Raw genomic sequence first — 24620 nt, 5'->3', positions numbered from 1 at the left:
AGTGGATAATAAAATTTTCCAAAAAAGAACCTTCAAATAGGAGTAATTAAAATAAATACTTGCAGGTTAAAAATATATATATAGGTTTGTTGTGGTTGTTCTTAAGAAAGATGTTTTTAAGAAACACAAGCTGGAATCAAGATTGCCAGAAGAAATCAATAACCTCAGATATGCAGATGACACCACCCTGATGGCAGAAAGTGAAGAGGAACTAAAGAGCCTCTTGATGAAAGTGAAAGTGGAGAGTGAAAAAGTTGGCTTAAAGCTCAACATTCAGAAAACGAAGATCATGGCATCCAGTCCCATCACTTCATGGGAAATAGATGGGGAAACAGTGGAAACAGTGGCTGACTTTATTTTTCTGGGCTCGAAAATCACTGCAGATGGTGACTGCAGCCATGAAATTAAAAGACGCTTACTCCTTGGAAGGAAAGTTATGACCAACCTAGATAGCATATTCAAAAGCAGAGACATTACTTTGCCAACAAAGGTTCGTCTAGTCAAGGCTATGGTTTTTCCTGTGGTCACGTATGGATGTGAGAGTTGGACTGTGAAGATGGCTGAGCGCCAAAGAATTGATGCTTTTGAACTGTGGTGTTGGAGAAGACTCTTGAGAGTCCCTTGGACTGCAAGGAGATCCAACCAGTCCATTCTGAAAGAGATCAGCCCTGGGATTTCTTGGAAGGAATGATGCTAAAGCTGAAACTCCAGTACTTTGGCTACCTCATGCGAAGAGTTGACTCATTGGAAAAGACTGATGCTGGGAGGGATTGGGGGCAAAAGGAGAAGGGGACGACAGAGGATGAGATGGCTGGATGGCATCACTGACTCGATGGACATGAGTCTGAGTGAACTCCGGGAGTTGGTGATGGACAGGGAGGCCTGGCGTGCTGCGATTCATGGGGTCACAAAGAGTCAGACACGACTGAGCGACTGATCTGATCTGATCTGATGTTGTTTGAATATAAAATGAAAGTATGTTATTAAATAGGAAAAGGGATTGATAATTGTTAACTAATTTTTAAAATACAGGTTTTAGAATTGTCAGGAAACTCAATTACAAAGCTGATTTTCTCAATAAAATGAGATTTTTAAAAACTTTATTATGGAAAATTTTTAACATAATCAGAAGTAGAATGGTATAAATTTTCCTATATATTGTTATTGTTGTTCAGTTGCTCAGTCATGTCCTACTCTGCTACTCCATGGACTGTAGCACACCACGCTTCCCTGTCCTTCACCATCTCCCAGCGTTTGCTCAAACCCATGTCCGTTGAGTTGGTGATGCCATCCAACCATCTCATCCTCTGTCGTCCCCTTCTCCTCCTCTGTCATCCCCTTCTCCTCCTGCCTTCAATCTTTCCCAGCATCAGGGTCATTTCCAATGAGTGGGCTCTTTGCATCAGGTGGCCAAAGTATTGGAGTTTCTGTTTCAACATCAGTCCTTCCAATGTATATACAGGGTTGATTTCCTCCAGGATTGACTGGTTTGATCTCCTTGTTGTCCAAGGGACTCTCGAGAGTTTTCTCCAGCATCACAGTTCAAGGATATCAAATCTTTGCTGCTCAAGCCTTTTTTATTGTCCAGCTCTCACATCCATACATGACTACTGGAAAAACCAAGCTCTGACTATGCAGACCTTTGTAGGCAACAAAATGTCTCTGCTTTTTAATACTATATCTAGATTTGTCATAGCTTTTCTTCCAAAGAGCAAGTGTCTTTTAATTTAATGGCTGCAGTCACCATCAACAGTGATTTTTGAGCCCAAGAAAATAAAGTTTTTCACTCTTTCCATTGTTTCCCCATCTACTATCCATGAAGTGATGCAACCAGATGCCATGATTTTCATTTTTTGAATGTTGAGTTTTAAGCTAGCTTTCATCAAGAGGCTCTTCAATTCCTCTTTGCTTTCTGCCATAAGGGTGGTATCATCTGCATATCTAAGGTTATTGATATTTCTCCTAGCATTCTTGATTCCAACTTGTGATTCATCCAGCCCGGCATTTTGCATGATGTATTCTGCATATAAGTTAAATAAGCAGGGTGACAGTATACAGCCTTGACGTACTCTTTTCCTGATTTGGAACCAGTCCATTGTTCCATGTCTGGTTCTAACAGTTGCTTCTTGACCTGCATACAGGTTTCATAGGAGGCAGGTAAGGTGGTCTGATATTCCCATCTCTTTAAGAATTTTCCAGTTTGTTGTGATCTACATAGTCAAAGGCTTTTTCATAGTCAATGAAGCAGAAGGAAATGTTTTTCTGGAATTCCCTTGCTTTTTCTGTGATCCAATGGATGTTGGCAATTTGATCTCTGATTGCCTTTTCTAAATCCAGCTTGTACATCTGGAAGTTCTTGGTGCATGTACTGTTGAAACCTAGCTTGAAGGATTTTTAGCATTACCTTGCTCTCATGTGAAATGAGCATAATTGTACAGTAGTTTGAACATTCTCTGACATTGCCTTTCTTTTGGATTGGAATGGAAACTGACCTTATTCAATATTATGGCCACTGCTGAGTTTTCCAAATTTGCTGGCATATTGAGTTCAGCACTTTCACAGCATCTCTTTTAGGTTTTGAAATAGTTTAGTGGAATTTCATCACCTCCACTAGCTTTGTTTGTCTTGATGCTTCCTGCTGCTGCTGCTGCTGCTGCCAAGTCACTTCAGTCGTGTCCGACTCTGTGCGACCCAATAGATGGCCTCCTACCAGGCTCCTCTGTTCCTGGGATTCTCCAGGCAAGAACACTGGAGTGGGTTGCCATTTCCTTCTCCAATGCATGAAAGTGAAAAGTGAAAGTGAAGTCGCTCAGTTGTGTCCGACTCTTAGCGACCTCATGAAAGCCCACTTAACTTCACTCTCCAGGATGTCTGGCTGTAGGTGAGTGATCACACTGTCGTGGTTATCTGGATCATTAAGTTCTTTTTTGTATTTGTTGTTGTTCAGTCTCTCAGTCGTGTCTGACTCTGCATCCTCATGGACTGCAGCATGCCAGACTTCCGTGTCTTCACCGTCTCCCAGAGCTTGCTCAAACTCATGTCCATTGAGTCAGTGATGCCATCCAACCATCGCGTTGTCTTATCATCTTTTTTGTATAGTTCTTCTGTATTCTTGCGTCTCTTAATATCTTCTGCTTCTGTTTAGTCCATACTGTTTCTGTCCTTTATTGTGCCTGTCTTTACATGAAAAAGGTTACCTTGGTATCTCAGATTTTCTTGAAGAGATCTCTAGTCTTTCCCATTCTGTTGTTTTCCCTTATTTCTTTCCTATATATTGCTCAGCTTCAATAATTTTCAACTCATGGCTGAGTCTTGCAACCCCATGGACTGTATGTAGCATGCCAGGCTCCTCTGTCCATGGGATTCTCCAGGCAAAAACACTGGAGTGGGTTGCCATTTCCTCCTCCAGGGGATCTTCCTGACCCAGGAGTTGAACCAGGGTGTCCTGCATTGCAGGCAGATTCTTTACCAAGAAGCCCGCTCATGGCCAATTTTACTTAATTTGTAAGAATGTTGACTATTTATTTTATATAAAAGGAAATTTGAGAATGAAGAAGAGTGCTGTTATAAATTACACCAGAATACCAGGCATAAAACCTAGACGATTGTAGGTAAACTGGGAAGTATGATCACCATATCTTTAACCTCTCTCATTTCTCTTTTTTCCCTCTCTCACATATCCTGTAATTTTGAGGGATGGAAATCCAAAACATGATTGTTTCATCAATAAGCATTTCAATAAATATATCTGAAAGATAAGAACTATTTAAAAAATATAACCACAATGCCATTTTCATACTTATAATTTGATTATAATTCCTTGATATCATCAAACATGTAGTCATTGTTCAGATTTCCTTCTCCAATGCATGAAAGTGAAAAGTGAAAGTGAAGTCGCTCAGTCGTGTCCAACTCTTAGCGACCTCATGAAAGCCCACTTAACTTCACTCTCCAGGATGTCTGGCTCTAGGTGAGTGATCACACTGTCGTGGTTATCTGGATTATGTCTTCCTCATAAAGGTCTTTATAGCTGATTTCTTCAAATCAGTATCCAAAAGTAGTCCATTGTACTTAGTTAACTGTTCTTAAGTAAATTTAAGACTATTTTCCCTCTAATATGTTGTTTGTTGAGAAATCATATTTGTAACTATAAACAATTTGCTTTTATTTCAAGGGGAAATGGAAAGTATTAGAATGTTATTGAAACCAACTTCATCCTATTTTCTTTCTTCCATTCCTTTTCAATTTGGGGGCTGTGTAGATGATTTCACATCAGGAAAACCATGCAAAGTGGAAGATTTCTGTTGATTCTCAAAAGACTTCTGTTCAGCAACTAAATGAACAATTAGAGAAAGCAAAACTAGAATTAGAAGAAGCTCAGGACACTGTAAGCAGTTTGCATCAGCAAGTCCAAGATAGGAATGAAGTAATTGAAGCTACAAATGAAGCATTACTTATTAAGGTAAGTGAACATATAAAATACATAAAGCAGAACTATAATGAAGTAAATTTATGACTGATTTCCCCATAATCAGAATTCCTGGAGTTTGTAGAACACTTAATAACCAAAAATTGACCTTTGAATAAAAGGCCCTTTATTTAGAAGATACTGAATTTGGAGATTATTAATAAGGAATGTATCATATTGCCTTAAGAGAAATAATTATGATCAAACATGAACTTTAAAAAAAACTTTTTTTTGGTGAGAACATTTAAGTTCTACTTTTTCAGCAAGTTTCATTTATACACTGGTTTTATCAACTATAGTCATCATATTATACATTAAACCCTCAGTCATCTTATATCTGAAAAGCTGTACCCTTTGAGCAACCTATTTTGCTCACCTCCCAATCTCCTAGTCTCTGACAACCACTCTCCTGCTATTTCTATGAGTTTGGATTTTTTTTTTTTTTTGAGATTCCACATTCAAGTAATATCATGCAGTATTTGTCTTTCTCTGTTTTATTTCACTTAGTGTAATGCCCTAAAGGTCCATTGATGTTGTTCCAAAGGGCATATTGTACATTCCATTATATATATGTATTTACCACATCTTCTTTATCCATTCATCAATGGGTACTTTTTTCCTTATCTGAGCTAATTGTGAATAATGTTGCAATGAACACAGGAGTGCATTTAATAACCTGTTTTCATTCCCTTTGAATATATACCCAGAAGTGGTGTTGCTGGGTCATATGAGACTCCTATTTTTCATTTTTGGAAGAATCTCCACGCTGTTTCCCTTAGTGCTTGTACTAGGTAGCTTGCCTACCAACAGTAAACATGGTCTCCCTTTTCTACATACCCTTGCCAACACTCATTTCTTGTCTTTCTATTGATAGCCATTCTGGTGGGTGTAAGGTGATATCCCATTTGATGTTGATATGCATTTCCCAGAAGATTAGTGATATTGAGTACCTTTTCATGTACTTATTGGCCCTTTGTATATCTTCTTTGAAAAAATGTATATTCAATTCCTCTACCTTTTTAAAAACTGAATGGTTTGTTTCTTTGCTATTAAATTATATGAGTTCTTTATGTAGTTTAGATATTAACTGCTTATCAGATAAATGATTGGCAAACATTTTCTCCCATTTTGTATGTTGCCTTTTTACTGGTTTCCATTGCTGTGCAAGAACTTTTTAGTTTGTATAGTCCCTCTTTTTTATTTTTGCTTTTGTTGCCTTTACTTTTGTTATCAAATCCAAAAAATCATTGCTATGCCCAATATCAAGATGCTTACTCTCTATTTTTTCTTCACTCTTAGTTTCAGTTGATTTTTGTGTATGGTGTAGGACTGGGGTCCAGTTTCATTCTTTTGCATCTGGCTGTCTGGTTTTCCCAGCATGATTCATTGAAGATAATTATTCTTTCCCGATTGTATGTTCTTAGTTCCTTTGTCATAAATTAACTGGCTATACATGCATAGGTTTATTTCTGGGCTATCTATTTTGTTCCATTTATCTGTGTATCCATTTCTATACTACTGTGTACCATAGTGTTTTTATTATTGTTACTATAGCTTTGTAATATGGTTTGAAATCAGGAAATATGATGTTTCCAACTTTGTTATTTCTTAAAATTGCTTTAACTATTTAGGGTCTTTTGTGGTTCCATTCAAATTTTATGATAGCTTGTTCTATATCTGTGAAAAATACTGTTGAAATTTTGATAGAGCCTCCTTGTCTTGTTCCTGATGTTAAAGGAAATGCTTTCAGTTTTTCACTGTTTAGGGTTATGTTAACTGTGGACTTGTTATATATAACCTTTATTATCTTGGTGTACATTCCCCCTGTACCCACTTGTTGCATTGTGCATTTTCATCATAAATGAATATTGAATTTTGTCAAATGCTTTTCTCCATCTATTGAGACGATCATATAATTTTTATCTTCTTTTTATTAATGTGGTATCACATTAATTTGCAGATGATGAACCATTCTTACGTCCCTGGAACTAATCTCTCACGTGATCATGGTATATGATTCTTTTAATGCATTGTTGAATTCAGTTTGCTGTTACTTCTTTTAAATATTTATTTATTTTAAAATACTTTTTATTGATACTGGAATATATTGTTTTACAGTGTTTTAGTTTCTGATGTACAGCAAAGTGAATCAGTTTTGGGAGGTTTTTTAAAATTATTATTACTGATTCAGTCTCCTTACTGGTAATTGGTCTATTGAGATCTCACTTTATATTTCTTCATTATTTGGTCTTGGTGGGTTGTAAGACTTATCTGTTTTTTTCTTGGCTGACCAATTTATTAGTGTGTAATTGTTCATAGTAGTCCCTTATGATCCCTTATCTCTTTGGTATCAAGTTGTAACATCTCTTTCATTTCTGATTTTATTTAAGTTCTCTCTCTTTTTCTCTTATTAAGCCTTGCTAATGGTTTGTCTATTGTGTTTATCTTTTTTAAGAACTCAGCTATTAGTTTCATTAATCTTTTATATTGTCTTTTTAGTCTATCTTTAATTTATTTCCACTCTGATCTTTATTTCATTCATTCACCTAACTTTGGGCTTAGTTTGTTCTTCCTTTTCTATTTCTTTAAGGTAGAAATTTAGGTTGTTTTATTGATGTCTTTCTTGTTTCTTACTATATAAATACAGTGTTTATCACTATAAATTTCCCACTTGCATCTGCTTTTGCTATGTCCCATAAGTTTTGGTTTACTATATTTCTATTTTAATTTGTCTGAAAATAATTTTTTATTTTTCTCTTGATTTATTCTTTGACACATTGGTAGTTAAATCGCATGTTGTTTAATCTCCACGTAATTGTGGGTTTTCCAGTTTTATTCTTGTAGTCGATTTCTGGTTTTCTACCATTGTGGTTGGAAGATGCTTTATAGGATTTTAATCTTCCTAAATTTGTTTTTGTTTTGTTAATCTTCCTAAATTTATTAAGACTTGTTTTATGACTTAACAGATGATCCATCCTGGAGAATGTTCCATATTAACTTGAGAAGAATATGTACACTCCTGCCCTGTATTGGATGAAATATTCTGTAACTGTTAAGTCCATTTGGTCTAACTTACAGTTCAAGTCCAATGTTTTCATAATGATTTTTTGTATGGATGATCTATCTATTGATGAAACTAGGGTATTGAAGTCCCCTATATGCTTATCTCTTTCTCCCTCTGGTCTGTCAATACTTACTTTATATATTTGGGTGTTCCTGTGTTTTTTAGGTGCAAAATATATACAAATGTTATTCTTTTCTTAGATTGATTCCTTTAGCATTATATAGTGACCTTCTTTGTCCCTTGTTACACTTCTGGCATAAAGTCCAGGGAGACACTTGTAATTTGGAACAGGCTTGAGGGAGAAGGTAGAGAAAGTGTCTTCTGGCTTCCCTGGTCTTTCAGGTGCCCCTTGTTGTTTGTTGTTCAGTAACCAAGTCGGGTCTGTTTGTGACCCCATGGAGTGCAGCACACCTGGCTTCCCTGTCCCCCATCATCTCCCAGAGTTTGCCCAAGTTCATGTCCATTGAATCAGTGATGCTATCCAACTATCTCATCTTGTGTCACCCTCTTCTCCTGCCTTCACTCTTTCCCAGCATCAGGGTCTTTTTCAGTGAGTCAGCTGTTCACATCAGGTGACCAAGGTATTGGAGCTTCAGCATCAGTCCTTCCAAAGAGTATTCAAGGTTGATTTCCTTTAATATTGACTGACTTGATCTCCTTGCTTTCCAAGGAACTCTCAAGAGTCTTCTCCAGCACCACAGGTACCCCAGATGCATGCTAAAATAGAAGCCTGACCTTTGCACAGAAACTTTTAAAGTATGAAAATAGACCTATTTTGGAGAAAGTCTGGAAGATGGACATTTTCTTGCTTGCTTCTTCTGTACTGAATTCTATGATGTTAACCATGGTACATCCTTGCAAGCCTGTTAAGAACTGCTTCTTTGTTTGCTATAATCTTGTGGGTCTCGGATGCAGGCCCCATTGGCTTTCACAGCTAAATGTTTTGAAAACCCATTGCTTACATGGAAGTCTTAAAAGTTGGAACACTACATGTGGGATCCAAGCCCTTTACTCTTAAGGAAGAAACTGAAAGCCAGATGTTCCTTCCCATTGTATAGCCGGTTCTTGGCATGGCCTTTATGGCAAAAGTGAAGTTCAGCTTTCCTGTTAGTTTTGATGTGGACTTTCTCATTCACCCAGTGTGTAGATGTTTCTCAGCTAGTTTTTTCAAAGGGAATTGTTCCTTGTACAGTTGTAGATTTCATCATTTGTACATGGAAGGAGATATGAAAGGAGCCTATATTGCCATCTTGACCTGGCCAGTTGAATCATGATGTTTACTTTAGAGGGTTTTTAAATTTTTTTTTTAGTTATAAAAGTATGATAACTCATTTACAGGAGACTTGGAAAATACAGAACAAGATTACATATAGTTACACTATATATTACAATTTTTTAAGTAGATAAATTAAGATTTTTAGTTGGAGTTTCAATATCAAACTCTCAAAAATTAATAGAATGAGTATACAGAGAAGAAGGATATAGTAGACCTGAAAAGCTCTGTGTACCAATTCAACATAATTAAGATTTATACATTTTCACACATGAGTAGGATACAAGTTATATTCAAGTTCCCATAGATTGTAAACTAGGAGACACTAAAACATATCCAAAGACATAAAACAAGGTTCAAAAATTTCATGGTCTAAAGGTATTGAAATCATAGAGTCAGTTCTGTTATCACTGTGATATTATGTTAGAAATCAATATCAAGAGATATTTGAAAATAACCCATATCTTTTCAAGTGCAATGTGACATTTGCCAAGAGAGAGCTTCAACTTAGCCATCAAAAGCCTCAATTGAAAAAAAAAAAGCCTCAATAAAGTTAGACTGAAAAAAAACAGAGGGTAATTGCAGAGGAGAAAGCATTTAATGAGAAATTAATATAAAAATGAGAAATTAATGTTAAAGGTACCGTAAAAAAAAAATCCCATGTATTTGGAAGTTTAATGTCAACTTTTAAATGATGGATGTATCTAAGAAGCCATAACAAGGAAAATTAGAAAATATTTGTAATTGAATGAAAATGAAAAGAGAATTTACCAGCATTTATTGCATGCAGCTGAAGCACCTCGATGCAATTAAATACAATGTGGAGTCTTTAATGAGGTATGAAAACAAATAATGGGCAGCATAAAATTCTGTGAGATTTGAACATCATCTGTACTTTAGTTAATAATACTGTATCACTTGTTAATTTCCTGTGTTTTTTAAATAACATAGTATTTCTTTATATTCTCAGAATTGGATTAGAAGTTTCAAGCCTCATTCAAATTTTCTTTTTAAATCACTAAGATAATACATTTTCTGGACTTTTACCAGTAATACTAGATGCCAAAATACATGACACTATATCAAAATTTGAGTGAATATAAATTAGAACTCTAGCATTCTGTTCATACTAAGCCAAACAAGTAGAATCAAAGTGTCATAAATTTAGCTAGGCAAAAATTCACAATTTTTATAAAATACATATATTATACATACTATATATATATGTTACAAAAGCCTTTCTACTACACTTGAAATGTCTTGAGAAACAACAACAAAAAAGAGAGAAATTGGAAAACATAAGCTAAATGAAATGGGAGCACTGACTATGAAATAGAAAACATGAATCAAACTAGATAAAAGTAAAAGATCATCATATAGTTCAGTTGTTTTTAAACATGGCTGTTCACTAGAAATACATTTGGCACTTTGGAGAAGAGTAGCAATACCTGGGCATTTTTATTTTTCAAAAAATTCCAAGATAATTCTGTTGTGCATCTGGATTTTAAAAAGTGAATACAGGTTTTTCTGTTAAATGGTAATTTTAGTGATATAGAATTCTGCTCTTTTCTGTTGACCAATCATGATACAATGATATTAAGAAAATAGTAATTATATAATCATAATACTGAAAGATGTTTATCAGTTTTCATAGTCAATAGCCAGACAAAAAATAAAAAATAATCACAGTTGCAAACCATAATGGAAACATAATGAACCTCACAATATGAAATAATTACATACAGTTTTGGGCATAGAGTAATACGGTAAGTGGCAGTGTATATGTGCACATGCTCTCATCTGCCCATCCAGTCTATGTCTTTTGATTGGTGCATTTAATCCATTTATAGTTAAGGTAATTATCACTATGTATGATCCTATGATCCTGTTGGGCTTCCCTGGTGGCTCAGATAAAGGATCCACCTGTAATGTAGGTGACCCAGGTTCAATCCCTGGATTGGGAAGATCCCCTGGAGGAGAGCATGGCAACCCATTCCAGTATTCTTGTCTGGAGAATCCCCATGGCTACAGTCCATGGGGTCACAAAGAATCTGAACAACTAAGCACAGCACAGCACATGATCCTATTACCATTTTCTTTTTTTCAATTAATTTTTTTATTGAAGGATAGTTGCTTTAAAGAATTTTGTTTTCTGTCAAACCTCAACATGAATCTGCCATAGGTATAAATATGTCCCGTCCCTTTGAACCTCCTTCTTGTCTCCCTCCCCATCCCACCTCTCTAGGTTGATACAGAGTCCCTGTTTGAGTTTCCTGAGCCATACAACAAATTCCTGTTGGCTACCTATTTTACATATGGCCTATTACCATTTTCTTAATTGTTTGGGGTTTATTTTTTGTAGATCTTTTCTTTTGTGTTTCCTGCCTAGAGAAGTTCCTTTAGTATTTGTTGTAAAGTTGTTTTGGTGATGCTGAATTCTTTTAATTTTGCTTGTCTGGAAAATTTTGGATTTCTCCATCAAATCTGAATGAGAGTCTTGCTGGATAGATTATTCTCAGTTGTAGGTTCTTCCCTTTCATCGCTTTTAATGTATCATGCCATTCCCTTCTGGCTCGGAGAGTTTCTGTTGAGAAATCAGCTGATAACCTGATGGGAGTTCTCTTGAGTATTATTTGTCATTTTTCCCTTATTGCTTTTAATATTTTATCTTTGTCTTTAATTTTATCAATTATTGTGTGTCTCGGTGTGTTTCTTCTTGAGTTTATTTTGCCTGGGACTCTGCATTTCCTGGACTTGGTTGATGATTTCTTTTCCCATATTGAGGAAGTTTTCAGCTGTTATCTCCAGATATTTTCTTGGGTCCCTTCTCTGTCTTTTTCTGGGACCGCTATAATGCAAATGTTGGTGCATTAACTTAGACTGTCTACATTTTTTTTCTTTTTTTTTTTCATTCTTTTTTTTATATTCTGTTTTGTGGCAATCACCATTCTGTCTTCCAGGTCACTTACCTGTTCCTCTGTCTCTTGTTGTTTCCTTCTAGTGCATTTTTCATCTCTGCTTGTTTGTCCTTAGTTCTTCTAGACCTTTGGTAAACATTTCTTACATCTTCTTCATTGTTTACCTGAGATCCTGGATCATCATCACTATCATTAGAAAATGCAAGATTATATTAAAAAAATATTTTTACTGGTTTTGAGTACATATGTGATTTTTCAGATAGACTCTTGGTAGTTATTCACCCTTATTGATCATGGCAGTTTATTATTGAATTTGGAATTAATATCAGTATTGATGCATAGGAATAATTTAATATTAGTTCAAATTGCCGATATGTATGATTAACATTGTCAGCGAAGACCTTAAAAGAGACCAACCCCACTGATAGTTGTGAAGCAATAAATGATTTTATAGTAAAATGGAAGTTATTGAAAAGCAAAGAAACTCAATTATTACTATGGAAATACTTGTATTATTATGCTAAGCACTTAAATTCCTTTTATAAAATGCTTGATATTGACTTACCTGGTGGTCCAGTTGCTAAGACTCTGCACTCCCAGCGCTTAGGGCCTTGGTTCTGTCTCTGGTCAGGAAACTAGATCCCACATACCACAACTGAGTTCTCATGCTGCAACTAAAGATCCGATGTGCGGCAACTAAGACCCAGTGCAGCCAAATACATGATTTTTTGTTTTTAATGCTTGATATTCATAGTACTATAGGAAAGTTGAATAAACAGAATCCAGAATTATGTTTCAGGTGAACCCTCTATACTTTTATTGAAATAGTAATATACTTAGTGTTCTGGGGATTTATAACATTTATACAAAATTATAAAACGTCATTGCAAAAAATTCAATCTACAAATTTTAAAGATTCTGCATAGTATATCTCTGTCACTTATTAGTAGTAATCTCTGCTCACTTGTTAGATATTACCAATGAGATAAATACAGTGGATTGCACTTATCAATTATTCAGCAGTGTGTAAATTCAGCTACTTAGAAAGTTGTCAAAATATTCTCAGAATAGCAGCAATTCTTAAATGAACTATAGATACATAGATCTTAGAACATGTACCATGATTAGCCAGGATAGCAGGCAAAAAGTAGAGTTTCTTTGTTTTCTTCTTTTTTTTTTTCTTTGTTTTCTGACAATAGCTCTCGAAGTCAATTTTAGCTGGCTCTAAGGTCTAGTTTGGAGAGAGAAAGAAGAAAAACTAAGAAAAGAGCAGAAGCTGGCATAAATGTAACAATTAGAAGTAACTATAAATAGTGGAAAGCTATTCACTGAAAGCAGCAGTAAATGACAGAGAACAGGAACAGAAGTGAGGGAGAAGAGAAGAAAGAACACTGAGGCAACTGATCTTTTCAGTTTAATAGCCTAAAAAGTACCCTAGTATTTGAGTGTGTCTTCTGAAGGCCATAAAACATCAGTGTATTATGGCCTACTACAGTAAGGATCACAACAATGAGCTGCTTTGAGTCTTAATAAAAAGGTGAATTATGTTTAATATATTTGGTTTACTACATTTCTTCATAAAAGTTAGGTGTTGAACTCTAAGTTAAATGGAATCCTACTTATCTGAGATACCACATTTCTTAGTGTGACTGAATAACACACAGAAGTTTAAAAGAAACTTAAACTGCACATGACCTTATATATGTGAACTTTATAGTTATTTCATTAAATAATTGTGGTTATAACAATGTGAATACAAAATTTGCTTGAAAAAATTGGCACTTATGCCACTTATAAATCAAGTTTGCCTAGAATAAAGAGGTATAAAGACAGCAGAAGTGAAATATGAATTTTGCAATGCACACTGTGGTTATGACAGTTTTAGCTATAAGCATAGTATTTTTAGAAAGAATGGAAACTATCAGTTTAAAAGTGACTGGTTTAGAAATATGCATCTTATGGATACCTGTAAGAAAAGGAGAATGTATTTGAATAGGGGACTATTATACATATTATATAACTTTTGAAATTAAAATGTCCTCCCTTTATTTTTTTGACTTGATAGCTTTTCAGTATATACAGTCTCAATTCTTGGGATCCCAGAGTTAGGTCACAGGACACAAATGACGGACATGGAAAAACAGAAATGAAAAGTTTATTTAATAAGGATTGATTTATTAAACATTATTAATTATTTAAAGGTTTTAAAAATTTACTAGTAAAGATTTCTTGTGATGATGACATATACAGCAAAGTAGCTAATATGCATTTATTTCCTATTACAAATTCTGAAGGACGTTATTTTTTGTGTGTATATATGTTAGATTGACAAATGATTGTGTACCTTTTTATACTTTTGCAAAAAAAATTTATATGTAAGTTTTCAGTCTTTAATAGAAATTTATATTGTCATCAATACTAAGAAAAATTCTATAAGGAACATACAGTTTTCATGGAGTTCCTTATATAGTTTAAACATAATGCTAATGACTAGATCAGATCAGATCAGTCGCTCAGTCATGTCCGACTCTTTGCGACCCCATGAATCGCAGCACGCCAGGCCTCCCTGTCCATCACCAACTCCCGGAGTTCAATTGTCCCAAAATGAAGGGTTTTAACATAGTTTTAACCATGTAGTTTTAACATAGTTAACAACCCACATGCTATGCTATGCTATGCTATGCTATGCTATGCTATGCTAAGTCGCTTCAGTCGTGTCCGACTCTGTGCGACCCCATAGAGGGCAGCCCACCAGGCTCCGTTGTCCCTGGGATTCTCCAGGCGAGAATACTGGAGTGGGTTGCCATTTCCTTCTCCAGTGCGTGAAAAGAGAAAAGTGAAAGTGAAGTCACTCAGTCGTGTCCGACTCTCAGCAACCCCATGGACTGCAGCATACCAGGCTCCTCTGTCCATGGGATTTTCCAGGCAAGAGTACTGGAGAGGGGTGCCATTGCCTTCTCCAACAACCCACATGAGTTGTTATAAAAAGAATTCTGTACTGTACTAGAGCCAAGTTTAACTTAGATGCCTTCTAAGTCTATGATTTTCTAAGTAATTCATTTATTTAACAGATATGTAATCAGCACCTACTATGTACCAATTTTTCTATAGGAATCAGAATTAACCAGATTACAAGCCAAAATTTCTGGACATGAAAGGGCAGAAGACATCAAATTTCTACCAGCCCCATTTACATCTCCAGTAGAAATCACGCCTGATATTCAAGATTCAAAATTAGCTAAGCATTCTCACACAGCTTTTTTCAAGTGTAGGAAACTACGTCGCTCTATTAGCGCCAGTGATCTTAGTTTCAGAACTCATAGTGATGAAGATCTTTCTGAAGAATTACTACAGGACTTAAAAAAAATGCAATTGGAACAACCTTCAACATTAGAAGAAAACCAGAGAGATCTACCTTATACCCAGTCAGACTCATTTAAACCTCTCACATATGACCTCAATGATGATAATTCTGAGAATAATGACTTCAGTACTCTGAGTGGAATGCTAAGATACATAAACAAAGAAGTGCGACTATTAAAAAAATCTTCTATGCAAACAGGTGCTGGTTCAACTCAGGTATGTATTTCATACGTTAGAAGTTACAATAATTTGTCTCCAATGAGGATCATTTTCTTTTTTTAAGGAAAAAATGTATACATTTAAATAAAATACTCATGTCATTAGGTGATGTGCACAATTATTGAAAGTATGAAAAAACTCCTTGTAAGTTCAGAATGCTTTTACCTAGACAAGTAGAGTTGAAAATTTAGCTTTGAAAATTAATTTTTGTTAAAATAGGTTAATATTTGATTAAGTAGAATCTCCGAATACTTGATTCGGAGAAGGCAATGGCACCCCACTCCAGTACTCTTGCCTGGAAAATCCCATGGACGGAGGAGCCTGGAAGGCTGCAGTCCATGGGGTCGCTGAGGGTCAGACACGACTGAGCGACTTGACTTTCACTTTTCACTTTCATGCATTGGAGAAGGAAATGGCAACCCACTCCAGTGTTCTTGCCTGGAGAATCCCAGGGATGGGGGAGCCTGGTGGGCTGCCGTCTATGGGGTCACACAGAGTCGGACATGACTAAAGTGACTTAGCAGCAGCAGCAGCCATACTTGATTAAAGACCAACTCTACCTCATATTAGGAAAGTATTTTGAACTCCAGAGTACTGGAGAATGTTTTTTGGAGTGCTAAAATAGTTGTGTTCCTAGACTTCCTGGAAACCATTCTAGTAAAGATTATTCAGGTAGCCTTTTGTTTTGGTCATAGGCTTCCATAGTGACTCAGAATATCGCATTCACATGATTTTTCTACTTGCATTATTTCTTGAACATACCATATTGAAGAGGCAACTTTATCGCTGCTTCACATACATTACAGACTACTTGACATTGTTTATAAGCAGTTAATCTATAGTTTGCACACAGAAATAAAGATTTCTTTCAGGTAATTTTACGTTTTTTGAAATGTCCGTTTTCCTCATTTCAAACATATCAAAGTAGGTTTGGTGGCCTAAAATGTTTAAAAAGTGTTTTTTGAATGGATCCAAGACAGACTCATTTCAGTTCAGTTCAGTTGCTCAGTCGTGTCCGACTCTTTGCAACCCCATGGACCGCAGCATGCCAGGCCTCCCTGTCGATCACCTACTCCTGGAGTCCACCCAAACCCATGTCCATCGAGTCGGTGATGCCATTGAACCATCTCATCCTCTGTCGTGCCATTCTCCTCCTGCCCCCAATCTTTCCCAGCATCAGGGTCTTTTCAAATGAGTCAGTTCTTCACATCAGGTGGCCAGAGTATTGGAGTTTCAGCTTCAGCATCAGTCCTTCCAGTGAATATTCAGGACTGATTTCCTTTAGGATGGACTGGTTGGATCTCCTTGCAGTCCAAGGGACTCTCAAGAGTCTTCTCCAACACCACAGTTCAAAAGCATCAATTCTTCGGCACTCAGCTTTCTTCACAGTCCAACTCTCACATCCATACATGACCACTGGAAAAACCATGGCCTTGACTAGATGGCCATTTGTTGGCAAAGTAATGTCTCTGCTTTCTATGCTTTCTGCTTTCTTTTTATATGCTGTTTCTGCTTTCTTTTTATATGCTGTCTAGGTTGGTCATAACTTTCCTTCCAAGGAGTAAGAGTCTTTTAATTTCATGGCTACAATCACCATCTGCAGTGATTCTGGAGCCCAGAAAAATAAAGTCAGCCACTGTTTTCACTGTTTCCCCCTATTTGCCATGAAGTGATGAGACCGGATGCCATGATCTTAGTTTTCTGAATGTTGAGCTTTAAGCCAACTTTTCCACTCTCCTCTTTCACTTTCATCAAGAGGCTCTTTAGTTGTTCTTTACTTTCTGCCATAAGGGTGGTGTCATCTGCATATCTGAGGTTATTGATATTTCTCTTTGCAATCTTAATTCCAGCTTGTGCTTCTTCCAGCCCAGCGTTTCTCATGATGTACTCTACATATAAGTTAAATAAGCAGGGTGACAATATACAGCCTGGACGTCCTCCTTTTCCTATTTGGAACTAGTTTGTTTTTCCATGTCCAGTTCTAACTGTTGCTTCCTGACCTGCATACAGGTTTCTCAAGAGGCAGGTCAGGTGGTCTGGTATTCCTATCTCTTTCAGAATTTTTCACAGTTTATTGTGATCCACACAGTCAAAGGCTTTGGCATAGTCCATAAAGCAGAAATAGACGTTTTTCTGGAACTCTCTTGCTTTTTCTATGATCCAGCGGATGTTGGCAATTTGATCTCTGGTTCCTCTGCCTTTTCTAAAACCAGCTTGGAACATCTGGAAATTCACTGTTCACGTATAGCTGAATCCTGGCTTGGAGAATTTTAAGCATTATTTTACTGGCGTGTGAGATGAGTGCAATTGTGCGGTAGTTTGAGCATTCTTTGGCATTGCCTTTCTTTGGGGTTGGAATGAAAACTGACCTTTTCCAGTCCTGTGGCCACTGCTGAGTTTTCCAAATTTGCTGGCATATTGAGTGTAGCACTTTCACAGCGTCATCTTTCAGGATTTGAAATAGCTCAACTGGAATGCCATCACCTCTGCTAGCTTTGTCGCAGTGTTGGAGCTTTTATTCATTTCTCCACATCCTTCCTTACATGATTAAAAAGAGCTTAATTTGGAACTCCCTGTTGGCCTATAGGGCTTCCCTGCTGGCTCAGATGGTAAAGAATTTGCCTGCAATGGGGAGACGTGGCTTCAATCCCTGGGTTGGGAAGATCCCCTAGAGGAGGAAATGGCAATCCCACTCCAGTATTCTTGCCTGGAGAATCCCCATGGGCAGAGGAGCCTGGCAGGTTACAGTCCATGGGGTCTCAAAGAGTCAGACATGACTGAGCGACTAAGCACAGCGGCTAGCCTAGTGGTTAGGATTCCAGGCTTTTACTGGATTCATCCCCTGGTCAAGGAACTGAGATCCCACATTGTTAGTTTCCTTTCTTGGATTTTCTTAATGGTTAATTATTTTGTCAGTTCCATTCACAATAAAGCCTCTAGCAGAGTAGTATTTTGCTTTCAGGTTTTGACAAAAGCTTCAAAAACTCACAAAAAGTTACACACACACACAATTTTGAACACAATTTCAAGAGTTCACACAAATGTCAAGTTAAAAACTCCTGCTTTAAAGCAGTGGAAGTGTTGTGAGTTAATTAGCTGATTGACAGTTTATTAGGAATTTGAAAGAAGTATTGTTTATCCATTTTGTTTTCAAAAAAAAAAAGCAGTTTTCAAAATATGGTCTGTATACCATGCAGTAAGATAAAAAATAAGAATGAGAAAATCAGTGATTAGGTAACAATTAAAAGTGTAAGGAAAAAAAGGATGAAGTGGGAGTACAAATAAATACTTAGAGACATGATAACATTTTCAAATTCCTAGCCCAGGTAAAGATCAAGATATGACAAGAATATTTGACCTGTAGTTTTAGAATCTCCTGAGACATTTCCCTCTATTTTTCTACTTTTCTATACTGTGCTACTTCTTTGTACAAGCATTTCTGTCCTATCTTTTTTTTCCCTGCTCTGTTTTTCTCTCTTCTCTCTTTTTTCTCTCTTCTGTTTTTCATTGACTTTATCAATTTAATTTAATCTTTCACTCCCTCCTGACCCCACCCGCAACCAGAATTATTTGCTTTTTCCATCCATGCAATCCATTACTGACTTTCTGATTCTTGTTTTTCAATTGACTAAATATTCTCCACTCTTGTTTTAAATTATGCCCCTGATTATTAAAGTGGATTTTTAATGTTAAATCATGATTTCAAATAATAATCTATTACTTTGCATTATTCCAGGGAGAAAATTTATAGTTAAAGAAGACGCTGATGTGATGAAAAGTGGAATTTTTGGTACTGTGTAGTGTTTACTTATTATATGTAGTTCCTACTTCATATAAACTGCTATTTTATTGCTTTTAAAAAAAAAAAAAAAAAAAAAAAAAAATAAATAAATAAATAAATTTTATATTTTAAGATTTTTAAAGAAAGTTCTTTCTTTTAAAGCTTACTTATACTTTTTGTGTAAATTAATTCAATTTATTCATTATTCTGGTTTGAACTTGCTATGTTCCTTTTATCTTTTACTTAGAAATCATTATTAAAATGCATAAGTACATTGAATAACTTATATTTTCAATCAGACTCCCATATTATTTGCTTATTTTTCTAGTGATACTTTATTTTTAAAAGAAGTAATATGAATTCAGAGCTCATTCTGCCACAGGTTCATAATTGTACTAATAATGGCTAACTTTTGTTAAATGTTTACCACTTATCAGGCACTATTTTAAGCTCTTCATATTTGTTGACTCATTTAATCCACATAACAATTTTGTAAAGTAGATATTACAGGCATACCTCAGAGATATTGCAGCTTCAGTTCCAGACCATTGCAATAAAGCAGTAAAGAAATTAAATCACAGTAAAGAAACATAATTTGTTATGTTTACATAACTATGTATGTTAGTCTGTATAGCATTATGTCTAAAAAAATCAATGTACATGCCTTAATTTTAAAATGCTTTTATTACTAAAAAATGCTAACTATTACCTGCGCCTTCAGCAAGTCATAATCTTTTTTCTGCTGAAGGATCTTGCCTCTCCCTTGGTGGTTGCTGAATGTTGGGGGTGGTTGTGGCAATTTCTTGAAATAAGACAACAATGAAGATTGTCACATTGATTGATTTGCTCTTTAACAAACAATTCTCTGTAACATACAGTGCTGTTTGATAACATTACCAACAGTAGGACTTCTTTCAGAACTGGACTCAATTCTCTCAAATCCCGCTTTATCAGCTAAGTTTATGTAATATTCTAAGTCCTTTGTTGTCATTTCAACAAGCTTTACAGCATCTTCACCAGGAGTAGGTTCTATTCCAAGAAATTACTCTCTTTGCTCATCCATAAGAAGTAACCATTCTTTCATCTTGAGATTGTGGCAGTTCCGTCAAAACTTCAGTTCGGTTAGGTTGCTCAATCGTGTCCAACTCTTTGCCACCCCATGGACTATAGCACGTCAGGCTTCTGTGTCCATCACCAGCTCCTGGAGCTTGCTCAAACTCACGTCCATAGAGTCGGTGATAACATCCAACCATCTCATCTTCTGTCGTCCCCTTCTCCCACCTTCAATCTTTCTCAGCATCAGGGTCATTTCCAAGGAGTCAGTTCTTCACATCAGGTGGCCAAAGTATTGGAGCTTCAGCTTCAGCATTAGTCCTTTCAATAAATATTCAAGACTGATTTCCTTCAGGATTGACGGGTTGGATCTCCTTGTAGTCCAAGAGACTCTCAAGAGTCTTCTCCAATACCACAGTTCAAAAGCATCAATTCTTCAGCACTCAGCATTCTTTATAGTCCAACTCTCACATCCATACATGGAGAAGGCAATGGCACCCCACTCAAATACTCTTGCCTGGAGAATCCCAGGGACGGAGGAGCCTGGTGGGCTGCTGTCTATGGTGTGGCACAGAGTCGGACACGACTGAAGTGACTTAGCAGCAGCAGCAGCACATCCATACATGACTACTGGAAAAACCATAGCTTTGACTAGACAGACCTTTGATGGCAAAGTAATGTCTCTGCTTTTTAATATGCTTTCTAGGTTGGTCATAGCTTTTCTTCCAAGGAACAAACTTCTTTTAATTTCATGGCTTCAGTCACCATCTGCAGTGATTTTGGAGCCCAAGAAAATAAAGTCTGTCATTGTTTCCATTGTTTCCCCATCTATTTGCCGTGAAATGATGGGACTGGATGCCATGATCTTCATTTTTTGAATGTTGAGTTTTAAGCCAGCTTTTTCACTCTCCTCTCACTTTCATCAAGAGGCTCTTAAGTTCTTTGCTTTCTGCCATAAGGATGGTGTCGTCTGCGTATCTGAGGTTATTGATATTTCTCCCAGCAATCTTAATTCCAACTTGTGCTTTATCCAGCCTGGCATTTCATATGATGTACTCTGCATAAGTTAAATAAGCGAGGTGACAATATACAGCCTTGACATACTTCAGGCTCCACTTCTAATTCTAGTTCTCCTGCTGCTTCCCCCACTAAAGTCTTAAACACTTCCAAGTCATCCAAGAGGGTTGGGATCAACTTCTTCCAAATTCCTGTGAATGTTGATATTTTGACTCAGTAATGATATTTTGAATCAGTAATGTTCTTAATGTCATTTAGCATAGTGAATCCTTTCTGGAAGATTTTCAGTTTCCTTTGCTTAGATTCATCAGAGGAATCACTCAGCTATAGCCTTAGAAAAATTTATTTCTCAAGTAATAACTCTTTGAAAGTAGAAATTGCTCCTTGATCTGTGGGCTACAGAATGGATGTTGTGTTAAACAGCCATAAAGACAACATTAATCTGGTTATACATCTCCATCCAAGCTCTTAGTGGCCAAGTCCTTTGTAAATGAGCAGTAGTAAAGATTTTTGAAAGAAATCTTTTTTCTGAGCAGTAGGTCACAACGGTTGGATTCAGATATTCAGTAAACTGTGTTGTAGACAGATGTATTGCCATCCAGGATTTATTGTTGCATTTACAGAGCACAGGCAGAGTAAATTTAGCATAATTTTTAAGGGCTATGGGATTTTCAGAATGGAAAATGAGCATTGGCTTCAAGTCACCATCTGCTTTAGCCCCCCCCTGACAGAAGGTGAACCAGTCTTTGCCGCTTTGAAGCCAGGTATTGACTTCTCCTATCTATCTATGAAATATATATGCAGATACCTGCATGGTATCTTCTTTCAATCGAAGGCTATTTGGTCTATGTTGAAAGTCTGTTGTTTAGTGTAGCCACTTTCATTAATTATCTTAACTAGATCTTCTTAACAATGTAGGGAACTGCTACTTTTATTCTGATTGGCAATGCATTTGAAAAATGATGAAAGAATTGGGCATATCAGCTTGGAGTTAGTAAAATCTAGGCCTGCTAGGCATGGTCAGAAATGTACCCTCAGGGAATTCCCTGGTGGTCCAGTGGTTAGGATGCAGGCTTTTCACTGCCATGGGCCAGGGTTTGATTCCTGATCAAGGAACTAAGATCCCACAAACCATGTGTCATGGCCTCAAAAAAAATTTTTTTTAAATGCACCTTCAAATTTATGAAAAAAATTTCAAAAATTAGGAGAGAAATGTGGCATCATCTTATGAATCCACAAAATGGTATAACCCAAGAGACATGGAAAGCTCTAAAAATTATGAGGATATAATAACAGTATTGTGAGACTGACTGCCAACATTTTAAAATACTTTTATTTGTCTGGAGTCAGACCTTTATAGAGTTGTTAGATACAGGATATGAACTAACATTATTACTAGAGACCCCAAATGCCTAGCTCCTCAGTTGAAGTAGAGGCTCATGAAAGCCAGGTGATAAATGGAGCCCTGACCCAAGCATACTCAGTGGGTCCAGGGATCTACAAATCCACCTTTTGATTATTTCTCTGTCCCCTGTATACACAATTGGGATGCATATACTTAGCAGTTGACCAAAAACCACCAAGGTATGAAAGTTCAGTTAGAAACCTTTGTACCTCTTTTCCAGCCAACAGAAAATCAGAAGTGACGCTGCAACCTAGGTGGAATTGCTGAGATTAGTGCCAACATGAACAATTTAAAGGATGCATTATATTTTTATTCACTTCACTTGAGTGTTCCCAGGTGAGGTGTAGAAGATAGTTTTTAACTAAAGTTAAACGAATGGCAGCTATGCTAGATGTGGTATCTTTATTTAGAGATCAACATAGCCTGGCACTTCATATTCAGCTATTGATCTTCAAAACCATTCTATCAGTTCTCATAAGTAAAAGATCAAAAGCAAGTTGCTTTTATTTATTTATTTTTTGCAATTTGCTTTTAAATAGGGTCATCAATAAATTGTACCAATGTTTTCTAGGTCAGTCTCCCAAGGCAATAGAAGTAAAAGCAAATATAAATGGGACCTAATCAACTTATATGCTTTTGCACAGCAAAGGGAACCATAAACAAAATGAAAAGATAAACTACAGACTGGGAGAAAATATTTGCAAATGAAGCAGCTGACAAGGGCTTAATTTCTAAAATGTACATATGGCTCATATAACCTAATAGCAAAAAAACAAACAACCCAATCAAAAAACTGAAGACCTAAATAGACATTACTCCAAAGAAGACATACAGATGCCCAAGAGATACATGAAAAGATGCTCAACATTGCTAATTAGAGAAATTCAAATCAAAATTACAATGAGTTACCATCCCACACCAGTCAGAATGGCTATTACTAAAAAGTCTACAAATAACAAATGCTGGAGAGGATGTGGAGAAAAGAGAACCTTCGTACACTGTTGGTGGGAACGTAAATTGGTGCAGCTACTATGTTCAAGGGAGAATAGTGTGGAAGTTCCTTAAAAAACTAAAAATAGAGTTGCCATATAATCCAGCAATCCCACTCCTTGGATTTCCTGATAAAACTCTAATTTGAAAAGATATATGCACCCCAATGTTCATAGCAGTACTATTTACAATAACTGAGAAAAAAATGGAAGCAACCTAAATGTCCATCAACAGATGAATGGATAAAGAAGATGTGGTATATATACATGATGAACTACTACTGGGTCATAAAAAAACGTGAAATAATGCCATTGGCAGTATCATGGATGGACCTAGACATTATCATACTAAGTGAAGTAAGTCATAAAAAGACAAATACCTTATGATATCACTTATATATGTAATCTAAAATATGACACAAATGAATTTATTTATGAAACAGACTCACAGACTTAGAAAACAAACTTACGGTTACCAAGGGTGTAGGGTAGAATAAATTAGGAGTTTTGGATTAGCAGATATAAAATACTTTATGTAACATAGATAAACAATAAGGTCCCACTGTATAGCAGAAGGAAATATACTCAATATCCTGTAATAAACCATAATGGAAAGCAATATGGAAAAGAATATATATATTTATGTATAACTGAATCACTTTTCTGTACAGCAGAAACTAATACACCATTGTAAATCAGCTGTACTTCAGTTAAAAAAAATAATCATGTCAGCAGTACATACAAGCTGTCTTGAGTCTATATTAATGCTCCTGAAATTTGTCAAAGTAATCTGCAGGGACCTCAATTGTCTTGATAGTCCATAAAACCATTTCGCTGGTGCATGATTCTGTATATTTAGTATATAATGACATACTAGTCAGACTTGGCAAGCAGGAAATGACAAAAACTCTTGAAACTCTAGTGAGATACATACTTGCTAGAGAGTGAAAGATAAGTCTGTAAAGATTCAGACACCTGCCACATCATTGACATCTTTGAGATTCTGGTTGTCCAGGAATTGATGAAACAACCCTTCTAAGTAAAGAGCAAGTTATTACACCAGGTACTCC

At 36.2% G+C, this 24620-nt stretch overlaps 1 protein-coding gene across 7 annotated transcripts in view; it reads left to right on the top strand.

The window, feature by feature from the left end:
- Nucleotides 1–19227, top strand: part of CCDC18 (coiled-coil domain containing 18) — a 119094-nt gene extending 99867 nt beyond the window's left edge. For 6 of the 7 annotated variants that reach the window (XM_070367667.1, XM_070367668.1, XM_070367665.1 and 3 more), the window contains 3 exons: nucleotides 4262–4462; nucleotides 14835–15302; nucleotides 19042–19227. In XM_070367667.1, coding sequence (XP_070223768.1) covers nucleotides 4262–4462; nucleotides 14835–15302; nucleotides 19042–19056 — 684 coding nt within the window. In that variant the 3' untranslated portion in view covers nucleotides 19057–19227. The remainder of the gene's footprint in view (nucleotides 1–4261; nucleotides 4463–14834; nucleotides 15303–19041) is intronic. The other variant, XM_070367666.1, reaches the window with a different exon arrangement.
- The last annotated feature ends 5393 nt before the right edge of the window (nucleotides 19228–24620 follow it).

The sequence above is a fragment of the Bos mutus genome, chromosome 3 (assembly GCF_027580195.1).
Source record: "Bos mutus isolate GX-2022 chromosome 3, NWIPB_WYAK_1.1, whole genome shotgun sequence".
In the NCBI taxonomy this organism is placed as follows: Eukaryota; Metazoa; Chordata; class Mammalia; order Artiodactyla; family Bovidae; genus Bos; species Bos mutus.
This window is presented reverse-complemented; position numbering and strand designations above follow the sequence as displayed.